Source organism: Nesoenas mayeri (assembly GCF_963082525.1).
Source record: "Nesoenas mayeri genome assembly, chromosome: 3".
NCBI lineage: Eukaryota > Metazoa > Chordata > Aves > Columbiformes > Columbidae > Nesoenas > Nesoenas mayeri.
This window is the reverse complement of record NC_137544.1, coordinates 57,126,865-57,140,800: the sequence shown is the minus strand read 5'-3', so window position 1 is coordinate 57,140,800 and position 13,936 is coordinate 57,126,865. Positions and strand designations below refer to the sequence as shown.

At 37.7% G+C, this 13,936-nt stretch overlaps 1 protein-coding gene across 2 annotated transcripts in view; it reads right to left on the bottom strand.

Moving 5' to 3' along the window:
* The window catches only part of LAMA2 (laminin subunit alpha 2), a gene marked incomplete at its 5' end in the record, with an annotated part of 356,160 nt that overhangs the window by 65,588 nt on the left and 276,636 nt on the right, over positions 1-13,936 (bottom strand). For both annotated transcript variants that reach the window (XM_080342611.1, XM_080342610.1), the window contains 4 exons: positions 4,302-4,440; positions 8,867-9,030; positions 10,160-10,276; positions 11,835-12,045. In XM_080342611.1, coding sequence (XP_080198737.1) covers positions 4,302-4,440; positions 8,867-9,030; positions 10,160-10,276; positions 11,835-12,045 — 631 coding nt within the window. The remainder of the gene's footprint in view (positions 1-4,301; positions 4,441-8,866; positions 9,031-10,159; positions 10,277-11,834; positions 12,046-13,936) is intronic.

Genomic DNA, 13,936 nt, shown 5'->3' with positions numbered 1-13,936 from the left:
GGCAATACTTTTATGTTCCTTCTCCCATCGGCAACAGAACCCAGAGTATGATCACTGTGACCAGGGACTTAAAAAATTATGATTGTTGTTATTATTAAATTACTAGGCATGGTTGACAGGCTGTTAAAACAGTTTATATTCAATCCAATGAAGGTGGAAGGCCAGATTTACAATGCAAAACCAAGAAGTTCATCAAATCAGGGACAGTAATTTGGCGTGTGCTGGAAAATCACAGGGATTCAGAAATCCAAATTGTTCTAATTCTGTCTCTTCTAGAGCATCCATAACCAGAGGACAGTACCTTCTCCTCACCCTACGCTTTCCTTCATGGCTCCTACCCTCCCTATGCCAACTGCGGTTTGACTGCTTGTAGCATCTTGTGGTAGAAGTGGGATCTCATTATATATCCAAACAATGCAATCTTAATCATGGTTTAGAGTCATAAGTGCTGTTATAATAATATAATACAAAATACTGCCACTGAAACTATACATCATCCTTAATGGTCCGTTTTTTTTTCCATCCGATGGGTTAGCAAAAATTTTAACAAAGTTTAACAAGAAAAGAATAACCTCTATCAAATTACAAAAAACCACTCTTAATTGATAATTAGCAGACAATTTTCGGTAAGGAAAGAATTTAGGAAGAATATCCCCTCTGTCTTCCTTTTTCTGGTATTTCAATGAATCTTGAACTCTTTTTTTGTCAAATAGCCCATCTTCTGCAGGAGTGCTAGAAAGATTTTGGTTCAACCCACAGCCTGGTGGGTTATGGCACTGTTCTGGGGTGGAGGAGATTGGTCTAGATTGCCCAGGGATGATTGTGTGACTCACTAACTTATCACATGAATAGTGAAATCAGTTTCATACTGCAATTTTGAATAAGATCAGCTGTAGTCAGAGCATTCTAGGAAGACTCTCCTGACAGCACATGCTAGGCATGGTCTGAATACATATCAGACTAAGAATTGCTGGGGACTTTGCAGAAAGGAAGTTTTTCTGAGGTTTCATGAATGGATGGGAACATGAAGTAGGTATCATGTTGTCCAAACCTGTTGACATGGTGATTTTGGTAATGTGCAGAGGTACAGCTCCCAGCATCAATGTAAATGCACTGGTACAGTTTTGAGAATCATGTACTTGAACTTACACACATACAAGGTATTTCATAGACCTAAGTGCTAATTCACATCAGTAAAAAATAGTTATTTATTATTAAATTCCATTATTTTCACTTACATTTATATTTTCGGAAGGTTTCACCTACGCAAGAGTTAGGGCTACTCTCATTTTGACCAGTCCTGAAGACAGCATTCTAAAGTACCAAAATGTTATGAATGATTTGCATCACAGCACATCCTCACGAGGAGGATGGCTAGGCGGCTTTATGCTGTTACCACATAAGGAAACCTAGACACCCAACATAACCGTTGGGGTACCACTATGAAGAAAGTCAAAAGCAAAGAAGAAATTAGGATCCTAAACATCTAACATGTCACCTGTGGTTCCTGTTACTAGCCTATAAGCCTACTCTAAATAGATTAAGAATAAACACACTTTTTCAAGATGCATCATAAAACTATGATTCTGATCTGTGTGACACAAGCTGGATCTGTTAACGTGACTCCTCTCTTTGGTCAGTTACTACCTTGGCTAAGTAATAGGATATTGAAGCTGCTTGAATGCCAGAGATTTCTCATTTGTGATAAATTTATTTTGCTTTTAAAGGGGAGAGCAAATCCATCATAAAAAGCTTGGGAGGAATTTTTCTGTCAGATTTTTAATACATTTTTTTCCAGTCATTTATCAGGCTTCCTGTAATCATGATGGATTTCAAACATCTTTTCGTTCTTGCTTTTAGCAACATTAGCTTAATTTGAAAACAAAGTAATTTTCCCATTACAAATGAAAACAAACCACTGAGATATCACTAAGGCTCTTGAAAATTATTCGCTCTAGTGGTGTACAGGGTGGAATCTAAAACTCAGACCTGTCTCTACCATCTCTAGTTCATACACCAGCTTGCTGCTGTTGCGAAACCTTCCTCCTCTTGCCCCAGCATTATAACTGGTCAACAGGAAAGGTGATGCATAGGAGCTTCAGCCCTTTTCTCTATTTTCTGCTACCATCTGGAGATAAGAGACGCTTACAGAAGATAGGCACCCACTACTGCTCTCATAAAGAACACATCTTTCAAAAGGAGGGAAAAGGCATGATCTCTGTCTTTTACACAGGGTCCCAAAGAGTTTCTAGGGGCTTCCAGTCTGAGGGGGCTCAAGTCCATAAATGCTGCCTTCTGGGAGAGTGCTTGAACCACAGTGCTCCAGACAGCCCTGAGTGAGCCCTTGTGCACTCCCGCCCCCAAGCTGAAGTTCAGCTAAAAGGCAGTTCTTTGGGGCCTGCAGAAACAGGGCACTCCATTTACCTGGTTGGCAGTTAAGCTCTTCATATAGGATGAGCAAACACTCAACAGCCTTTGCATAAAACCAAAAAAACAAAATAGCGAAATGATGACTGAACTTCAAAATTAACACATTTTTTAAATGTGGCCTGAATCCTCACATGATCATCTACCAAATGACAGTTAAAAACCTACCTTGCTCTGCAGCAATTTGATGGTAGACCATTGATTACTCTAGAACAATTCAATTACATCTAAAAGGCAGCAGCTCCCTCCATTTTCTTCTTTATCAACTAGATCCCTGTTACAGCTCATAATAAAAACCAAGCTCCTTCTAATGAATAAATGTAATGCAGATGCTTAAAACCTCATGTAAATAATATCTTAGTCTCTTTCCTTGCTATTTACTTACCTCTATTTACAGTATATTGTCCATCTCACCTCCACCTCTTTCAAATTCTCTATCTCCATTCTCTCTGTGGTATAATCACCAGTTCACCATCTGATATATACTATTTTGTAGACATACTGTAATTACTTGCTTTGTTTCTTGACTGCTATATGTGTCTTTTTTTCCTATTCAAACCTTGAAACAGCTGCCTGCCTCACTCACTGCAAATCATCATAGGAGCAAAAGATAGCTATCTGTATTAAATCCTAATAAGCAGAAAAAAAAAGCTCCTTATTTACTTGTAATTAGGAGTTCTGGTGAAACAAATAACTATTTACAGAGAATGAGTGCATACTAATGTGTGAGGTGAAATTTTTTCATCAAGAGAGAAATATAATAATTAGTGTTATTTGAAATAAAAGTTGAAAATGCAACAGCCTAAAAATATTGACATTTTTGTGCAGTAGCTAGATCACTTTATACCTCTCCTAAATACTGCCCTTTAGAGCATGTGATTGCTTTTGCTGTTCTCATAATCTGACTGAAGTAGCTCTCTGCAAGCTACCTTTATTCATGTACAAGTGCTGTAACTACATGTTTCTTCTTCTCATCTATGTTTCTGTATCAAATATAAGGCTTGGCAATTTCATATTATAATGTCATTTCCTTGTGTTTCTGTGTGCTTGTGAAGTGCATGTCAGTTGCTCTCTGACAGACTTCTACAAATTAGCCCTTAACTCTTTTGATATTTGACATGAAAAATAATTCTGGCTATGCTCAGAATGTTTTCTGCTCACAGGATACACATTCAGGAGAAGAATTCCTCATGATGACTCAGGCTGGAGAGCTGCCTTTACTTTACAATCCTATTTTTACAAGTTCTCTCCATTTCATCTGAAAATTTGCATGCAACACATCGCAGTGAGAATAAGCTTTCTCTGCAAGAAATGGCAGAGTTCACAAAACAAGCTGTATGATTTCTATGAATAAAACTTTCTGCTCCCCTCCTACAATTCTCCATTTTTAGAATTCTGCTGGGTGCGCGCAGTTCACCCTACGTGCAGAGAAGTGCCTTCGAGCATTTTCATGGAAGTAGAGGGTGAAGAGTTAATTAAAGTATGGAGTTCTTTAGATGTGTGCAAAACATTAATTAAATATAAACCAGCTTTATTGAGATTCAAATGACTTATACTCCTGGCTCAAAGCTTTCCTGCAGCAGCTGTTGGCTTGAGCCATAGACAGAGGCCAAAAGGCTGAAGACAGAGGAAGGAATAAACAAAAATAAACAAAAAGAGAAAGAAAAATAAGGAACACGAGTTAGGAGCAAATGGAGATGTAGCCTGAAGGTATATGTAGCTCTGACATAGGTTTCTGATCTCAACAGAAAAATCTATGGTGGCATGGGTCTCTAAATCAAGTCATAAGATAGCAAAACATGGATCTGAGATAAGGTGTAGCACAGTTCCATAGAAAATCTAAGCCTTCTTCCCAATTCACTTATTTTTCTTACCGCTTGCATAGCTTCATTTGCAAGAGTCTTGGCTTCCTTGGCAACTTTTTCAGCTTCATCTATGTTATCCTTGATGTTAGTATAAGCATTGAAAGCAAGCGTGGCATTGAAAGAGAGGTTTTTTGCTTCAGCAAGGATTCTGTTGGGATGGGAAAAGTAAACACACCATTAAACCTGCTATCAGAGTTAAACAGAACACAGTACTCTATTTTTTCAAACCCAACAGCTTGTATTTCTAAGGCTATTTCTAAGCCATTGCTTTAGAGAGCAATGCTACACTTGATATTTCTGGAGTTCTGGCATCACATGGTTAGTGGAATTCACATCTTATCTGTGCAGAAAGACATAAAAACAATGTTTGCTAAAAGAGGAAGTTCTGTGAGAGAAAAATGGATCAGACACTGAGAAAACAGAGTGCAGCCCTTAACACTACAATCCAGATAACATATATTCTTAATGTGGCTTTATAGGTTATGTGTTGAGCTAGACAACTCAATGACTCTGGCACTGTATAAACATGGGGGATCATCACTGGTGTATTTTGAAGTAGACTCTGTGAACACCTGATTTCTTGGGCTGGCTGCCAAACACAGAAGCACCAGGTTTGGAGATCTCACTGTCTAAACCAAATCCTAAATGTTAATTTTACTGACAAAAATGAAAAACCTAAGCAATAATGCTTTATATTGAATGGGATCAGAGAATCGTAAAATCATAGAATCATTTCAGTTGGAAGAGACCCTCAGGATCATTGAGTCCAATCACAACCTAACTATAGCACTGAACTATGTCCCTAAGAACCTCGTCTAAACATCTTCTAAACAGCTCCAGGGATGGTGACTCCACTACTTCCCTTGGCAGCCTGTTCCAATGCCTGACAACCCTTTACATGAAGAATTTTTCCCTAATATCCAAACTGAACCTCCCCTGGTGCAACTTGAGGCCATTCCCTCTTGTCCTATCATTTGCTACTTGGGAGAAGAGCCCAACCCCCTCCATGCTACAACCTCCTTTCAGGTAGTTGTAGACAGCAATAAGGTCTCCCCTCAGCCTCCTTTTCTCCAGGCTAAACAGCCCCAGTTCCCTCAGCTGCTCCTCATCAGACTTGTGCACCAGGCCTCTCATCAGCTTCATCACCCTCCTCTGAACTCTCTCTAGTATTTCAATGTCTTTCTTATTATGAGAGGCCCAAATCTGAACACAGTATTCAAGGTGCAGCCTCACCAGTGCTGAGTACAGTGACACAATCACTTCCCTAGTCCTGCTGGCCACACTATTCCTGATACAAGCCAGGATGCTGTTGGCCTTTTTGGCCACCTGGGCACACTGCTGCCTCATATTCAGCTGGCTGTCCATCAACATCCCCAGATCCCCCTCTGCCAGGCAGCTTTCCAACCACTCTTCCCCAAGCCTGTAGCACTGCCTGGGGTTGGTGGGACCCAAGTGCAGGACCCGGCACTTGGCCTTGCTAAACTTCATACAGCTGGCCTCAGCCCATCCATCCAGCTGGTCCAGATCCCTCTGTATGGCCTTCCTACTTGTTCCACGTACATGAAATTCTCCATTCTAATAACCACAATTAGATTAAAAGGTAATTATAAACAAATACTATTTCCTGTTGCAGTGACTGGAACTCAGCTGACCCCCTTCCATAGGAATTTCTAGACAGTTGGCTGGAGAAGTCGCTTTTCTTACACTCTCTCTGTATGATATATTCAAATATTTTCTACAAAGAAGTACTGCACCTACAGAATTAATTTGAAGACATATCTCAGAATACATTATGCCTGATGTTTATGATTCTTTCCTTGAATAAAGGGTAAATGGACAAAAATGGATTTTTGACTCTCTGGGAAATTGCCATCAAAGTCCATGGCAACATAAGGAAGGGAGGCAGGGATTACTTCTGCTGGACCTGTTCCAGCTTGTATAAAATACTTAAGCATTGAGACTGCGTGTGTGGAACAAAAAAAAAAAAAAGAAATTAATTCTCTCACCTGGTAATTAATCTGTTCTCTGGGGAATGGGGACAGCTGGGCTCCAATCTTTGTTTCAACGAGTATTTAATGATTTCTACAAAATGCAACAGGAAAGACAAAGCGAATGGAAGGTATAGTCCCTGGACTACACATGTAGTTAACACAGGGAGAGAGATTCGCTTTGGGCTCCTGCAGAAACAGCATGACTAAGCTGCTTCTGCATCACTCCTACAAAAGCATGTCTCCTTCCTCAGCTCTGAATGGAGCTCACTAGCCTATGGTAAGTTTTTATAATGCTCTGTTAGAGAAATGTGCAGCCCAGAATAGCTATCTAGCTGGCAGCTTTGGTACTGCTTAGAAATCCCTTCTGGCTGGGAAGGAACTGAACTGAATTTGCCAAATACTAGTGACCTTTACGCATGAGCAGGTGATTAGCCGTAAGGAAGACACGTATACTAATATCTCCCTGTATACAGGAAAAATAATTTTTTTCTAGGTTAAATACATGAACTGTTCCATGTTCTAACTCTCAAGAGAACACTCTCACCATCAATCAATATACTATTTGAAGCCTTAGGGGGTGATCAGAGGGAAGGGGTACTCCTTCAGTTTCTCCTGTAAGATGAAATGGTATTTTTCAGCAAATTTAGTACTAAATGAAAGACATCCAAGTGCCAGTAGTGAAGACAGATATATTTTGAAATTTCTAAGATAGATAGAGACTGCATATTTCTGTAAAGTATGACTGTTTAATATCAGTGATTGAAGTAAACAGCTTTATCCTGATGTAGGATTACATAGTACCTTGGCATTTTTTTCTCCTTTGAAATCATGTATCTATCTGTCCACGTTAGAAATTTTCTTTTAGATATAATTTTAATGTCCTTGATTCTGAATATTTTATTGTATATCTTAAGAAACTGAGGTTGATGTCCGGATCAGATAGAAGTATACATGGTACTGCTATACCTCAGCAAATGCAGCATTAAACACTATGCTAAGATCCTTAAGGCCAAGCTGTAAACCTGTGTTAAGACAGAAGCGCATGCACACACCCATAAAAAAAGTCTATTTAGCATAGTTAAAAACCTGTGAAAAAACCTCAAAATACATCTTGCCAGCATTTCATTAAGGAGTAAAAACATTCTTTGCTGTCTACATTTTCTCTGCTTCTTAGTTACTCCATGCCAACTTTCCATGTATTCGGATACTTATATCAAAATTCATTTCTGTGGTTGGATGTAACATCAGTCACCTACTTAGAGCCTGGAGGTGCATCACAAAACTGACGTATCCTAACCAGACAGTGCTCATAACATTTACAAAAGCCATATTTTTCTAGAAACAATGCCCTTCAAATACTTTTTACTCAGGAAACTACAGCTATCGTTATTTTTTGTACTCAAAATATATATTAGATTGAATATTTCGAGTAGTGTGACGATACTGTATATGGAGTCAGTAATTTTACAAGTATCAGATACTTTATCAGAGATAATTCTGTGCCTTTTCCTCAAAATTACAGATGCTGGCAAGAAAAAAAAGTGTAAGTGGCTGCTCACAAGTCTTTGGGTTACTAAAGTCTTCAGGTAGATCCAAAAGATGTAAGCAGCAAAAAAAGAAGCATACTGCTGATGTTAAAATAAATAAAATATCTTTTTTATTCATGCAGTGCTTTTGAGAAAATGAAACTCTGAAGATATGCTGGGGACAGGTTTAAGAGGCGGAATTTCTGAATATTACTCTTGCAAATTACACTTACTCTTTATCACTTGCATTCCTAAAAGAAAAAAAACCTTGCAATAAAACAAAAGACATGCTCCCCTTTTCCACCCCCAAAAGCCTAACAAACAAACAATAAATAAATACAAACAAACAAACACAAAACCAACCAAACCCCAAAACAACTCTGACATTCTAGTCTTTCCTGGAAACCATATTCATGATGAGTTATAAAGTATCATATTTCTGAAAGGGCTGTGGTCATATAAATCAAGGGCATTGCAATTCTCATTTATATTTAGGAATGTGATAGTGGGAAACAGAAAAGGAAGTTTCTGTGCTTAGGTTTAAGAAATTTGGCCCATGTTACCTACTCATTTTGAAACTGTTTTGAAACTATTTTGAAACCACTTAGAGGGGTTACTGTCATTCACTATGGGGGATTTCTGACAGTAAACAAACAGCACCATGATAAGGGCCTCTTTCTAAAATGGTCATCTTAAAAACAAAAATACTGCTTGTTTTTAACAAATGTTTATGAAAACACATAGTGAGCTCTGTAAGACAAAGTTCATTTTTTTTCACATCAACATGGCAGTAAGCATATGGCAAGTTAAACTCTATTATGAGGGCATCTGAGGGCACTGTTTGTAGTTAATCCAGCCTATAAGTATCACAAGATACATGAAATGGTTTACAAGAGATATACACAAATTAACCAACTGGAGATTTGTATATTTGCATAAAACACTGGTTATTTGTGTACTCCCAGTAACAGATGAAGAAGCCTAAGAAGAATGCCTTTCAATTTTTGTCAAGCAATTTTACAAACCCACTTCATGATTTTGTCTTTGGCTGCCTTACCCATCCAGTATGGCAGATGATTCATTTAGCTGGGCTGCATGGTTCTCAGCTTGCAACACCTTCTCTGGAAGCATCCTGTCATGAATTTCTTGTGATAAGTCATCTATTTTATCCTTCAGCTGATCAGACATTGGCTGTATCTTATCTGCAACGCCTTCTACATACTGAAAATGCCAAAAGAAAGGCCTTTAAGTGGCTGAATGCAGGAACTCTGTATCCCTTTATATATATATTTTTTTTTTCCTTGTGAGGTATTATCCCATAAATTTCCCGTGCATTAAGACTTCAGAGAACCAATACGGAAAGAATAAAGGAAGGGCTGGACCGGAGAGAAGAGGGGAGACAAAAAAAATTCCAAGAGCTACTTGCCTCTCTTGAGCTTAGTAGAAGCTTTCATTTCACAAGTAAGGAAATGCACACTTTAAAAACTTATAAACTCTAATTTGGATTTCTTTCCTAAAAGTAGATGCATACATAGTTATACTAAATTATCATTGTGCTCCACAATAATAACTAAATAATGACAGAAGTTTCATGTGTCAGAACCCTTTGAGTGACTCCAATGTATTTTTGTTCATTAAAGTGTCTAAGAACTACACTTTTTGAAGACCTGCCATTCCTGTTTCAGTAAGTTGTCTCAAAGTGTTTCCCTTCCTGTTTCTCCAAAAGGCATTTTCCCATTCTGTATAAAAATTTTCAATGCAAGATGGAAATATTTGGTTTTTGTGGGGTTTTTTTAGTGTTTTTTTTTTATTTTTTTTTATTTCAAGCTCTGTTGATAAAACTTTTAAAGAAGAATTTTCAAAAACACTATGTAAAATGCGAGTGCAAACCTCCCCTCTCACTGATCTCTTTAGACTTAAAATTGTTGCCACAGGCAACAAATTATTTCTGAAGTTTCCTTCTGCTATGCATACACAGTTTTTGTGCAGATAAATCTACATCTAGATTGCAGAGTCACAGTGAGATTGTGAATGGGTCTGCTGCACCTGCAACTCTCAAGTCAGTACCGCAGTCACAATACCACATTTATAAAAGAAGGCAGAGTCCCTCCAAAATGATGAGCTGGCTCTTTATGTATTCCAATGAACCATTTAAATCTCAAAATTTATAATTTTTATCTACTAGACTAGCTTTTCTGCCACATAGCAATAGAAACATGACTTCTTCCAATCAAAAATTCCAACACTGATAAATAAAAAGAAAAATCAGCGGTTACTTTAAATATATATTTTACTTTCATAATGATGCTTTGTTGTACTAATTCTCAGATAAGGATGATAAAACACTCACCTCTACAGCTAAGTTGATTTCATTTGCAAGTTTGTTGGCTTCATTAAGGACATCATTCCCTTCCTGCAGGCTCTTCTCAACATCTTGCCTGCCATCTTCTACAGCTTGCTTCTTTTTCTGTAGGACGTGTTCACACAAAGAAAAATATGAATTGTTTACTAGAACGGGGATGACAGTTCAAGTACCAGAATCTCAATATAAGACTGCGTTTTGTAACCATGCCACAATGCATGGAATTCTCTGAGCTTTCAGAGTGAAGACAGTGACAACAATAAAGCACATATAATGTAAGATATCTCTTCCTGCTCCTCCTGCCCCCAGCTTTGTATCCCCTTCCCACACAGTAGGTTTTTTTGTTGCTCTATAACAGAGGTACCTGACTGTAGTACTACTGCAAAATGAATCTGAAAGAAGTTCAAAATCCTAGTCTGTACCCAGATAAGCAAGTTCCTCATTTTGACAATTACCTTCTCTGGCTATGAAGGCAAAATTTAACAAAATATTCTGATGCATTCTTACAATGTTTCACTAACTACAGAACATAAAATAAAAGGTGATGGTCTGGAGTAAGCTTAGAATTCTTGATCTTCCAGCTAGTATAAACACTGCATGCTGTGTAGTAAGGATGGATTTCTGAATAAAGAACTGGAAATTTCCTGTGCAAGATCCACAGGGTATCACAAATCAGTTTGATGGGTGACCACAGCATTCTAATGTTAAGAATGCTGTGATGGCTTCTTGGTCAAAATAAAGCAAAAGAACTCTGCAAAACAACCAGGTGGGCAGGACTGCTGGAAAGGATGCCTTCAGGCACTCTTATACTGTGATGCAGAGAATAGTTTAAAAACTGAGATAAGCAGGTAATTTCTCCAACCTTTATCCATCCACCTTCGGAAGAAAATGCACAGAATAGACATCAGCTAACTTCTTTGCAGCACTATATTCCCTTAATTCAATCAAGCCCACAAATCTCTGCTGAGAACTGAGGTCTCAGAACCCTAACCCCATGATTGTATATGAGGCAAAAGCTCATTGGGATACAAACAGAGTTGAAACATTTATCTTCATTAGGTTGACTCTGCTCTTTACGTCTCGGTTAAATGCTTGTTAATGTACAGTATAATGTGCTCTTTAAGTCTCTGCAATATAAATTAAATCACAAGCAGACCCCTCTGCTATGAGTGAGATAATTTATAACAGCTACTAACTACAGAGGACAGAGTTTGATTTATTACTCTGTAATATCCACATACCCCCTTCAGTCTTCTTCCCAGGGGCTGGAGAGGGAGATGAAGTGTAAGTTTTCTAGAAGCAAATATATGACAGCAAAGATTTTAACTGATCTCCTATTTAAATCTTGAGCACAGGATTTGAATTTTATATGACTATTTACACCAGGATGAATTTAATCTCTCCCAGAATAATAAATCCAATGTACCCTCCACTCAGTGTTTAAAAGCAGATTATTTTAAAAAGCTGTGGACTAATACTACTTTTAAAAGTCAAAATATTTCCTCATTCTGAGGAACATGTTTCCTTTTAATTATATCAGATATAGTTATATTCTAATAATATTATTGCTTTGCTTATATTTTTCTTTCAAGATGTAATAATGCAAAACTTTAAACTTTGATCAGACTCCAAGTAATCAAGGATACAACTTGTCAGCACTCACCTCCACCGTGGTCATATTTTTTTGGTTGACTGCAGATAACCGATCAGCCTCTCTAATTTTACTCGTAGCTTCTCTTAGCAGATCTCGAGCATCATCAACTTTGGTGTGGTAGTTTGCTAGCTTGTCCCGGACCTCATTTTTGAGATCCTCATTTTTCTCACTGGGCTCTCCAAATAATTTCTTCACCTTGTCCAGAAGATCTTCTGCATTCCTGCAACACATCACTACTCATGAAGGCCCTGAGATCATATTCCCTAAACCAAATAATCAGAATATTCTTAATAACATGCAAATGAAATAGACTTCTAAATTAAATCTCAAAGTAACTTTCAAGAGAACACATGAACAATAAAGTGAAATGACAGTAGTTCTTAAGCCCGTTCTTAAAGAGGTTTTTAAATGCCACTAAGGTCCTATTTATGAAGTAGAAAATATTCAAATATTCTCCACTGGAGACTGTGGTTTGTTGTTTGCTTTTTTTTTGTTAGTTGCCCTTTTTGAAATCTAACTAGTAAAGTGAGATTTTCTGAAACATTTCCACTTGTCAAAAAGATTTTCTTCATTCACTTTAATGTGACACGTGACACAAAGTTGTTTCAAGCTGTCTTGGAGCAGACAAGCTGCTTTAGACAGTCAAAAATCAGCCTACTTTCCTGTGAAATAAACAACCCCAGGAACCTTGGATTTATGACTTCCAGTAGCAACAGAATTTTGCTTATCTAAAATAAATTCTGGGATATTTTTAATGGACTTTGGCAACACAGAAATGGAAAGTTCACAAGTGCCTGCTTTTGGCAAGGGATACAATATTTCTTAATCATCAGAGAATTGCTGCACCCAGTTTTGAAGGACTTGAGTACTGAAGTCTTTATGGTCTGTCATTTCTCTGCTTCATCATATCAGGCTGTTGAATCAGTTTCATGTAATGCAACCCCACTGTGTTAATGCAATGATACCACAAGGACAGCAAAAACACACACAAAAAGACAAAAAAAGTACCAATAGAAGAAGTGACACTTCCAAAATGACACATTAGAGATAAAGAAACATCCTAACTGAAAAGGAACGTGTAGGATAGATAATACGTACAGAAGAAATCTATCACACTTTCACCTAGAACAGATTAAGTTTTCCTTCTTGTCACAGAATGGCAATGTGTCTGAAGCAGCTGTGTGGAAAACAAGAACTCTGTTTTCTGAAAAACACTGCATTTGGTCTGCCTGTAGTCAGTTCCATTAGAAACATTCTAAGAATGCACACATAAATAAATGTACACACAAAAATTATCTGAGGTGGAAAAGATATGCTGCCACTGGGCATAATTTATGTGAAGGATCTGAACTGGAGCCAAGGAAAGCCAAATTGTTACCGTAGCTCTGGGATTTTCCAAGATGTATTTTTTGTTCACATCTGCCCTGCTTTTGCTTTTGATGAAAAAAAAAAATAAAAAATCATGTTATGAATTTTAACTTCTGAGGACAAACTATTTAATAAAAAATTAAATCCAAGTATTGACACCCTGTCACAGAAGTGCAGAAAAGAATTCAGAATTTCTCCTATACCCCCTCCATTATTCTTTCTATAAGCAGCTACTGTCTTACACTTCTGGTGAATTTTGACACCCTTATGACTCTGCAGTACTGCTGGAACAGTGCAAGATGGATGGATTTCCTTTTTATGTCCTTGCCCCATAGTACAGTCCAAACTACCTATCTGTCCACTACTCTATCTCAAAACTCCTCATTGGTGCTCTAAAGGTAACACTTCTATATTGAACTGTTGTGCATTTTTGCGTCTGTTCCTTCTAATGAAGTACAAGGCAATAAATCTGCTCCTGTGTGACTGGACTGCACCACATTTCTTGAAATACTACCTTGTACATTTCAGCTGTGCTATTTCCATTGGACACCTTGCTAGGATAAGAACAAAACTGTACAAAATGCTTGAAACGTTAGAAAAAATAATTGCAGGTCTGGCCTAACACGTGGAATGCTGTATGGTCTGGATCCTCAAAATGAGTAAAAGATAACAAAAGAAACTAAAAAAAAAAAACAAAAAACCAAAACAAAACTGTAGATATATGAGAGACTAAATATATTAGA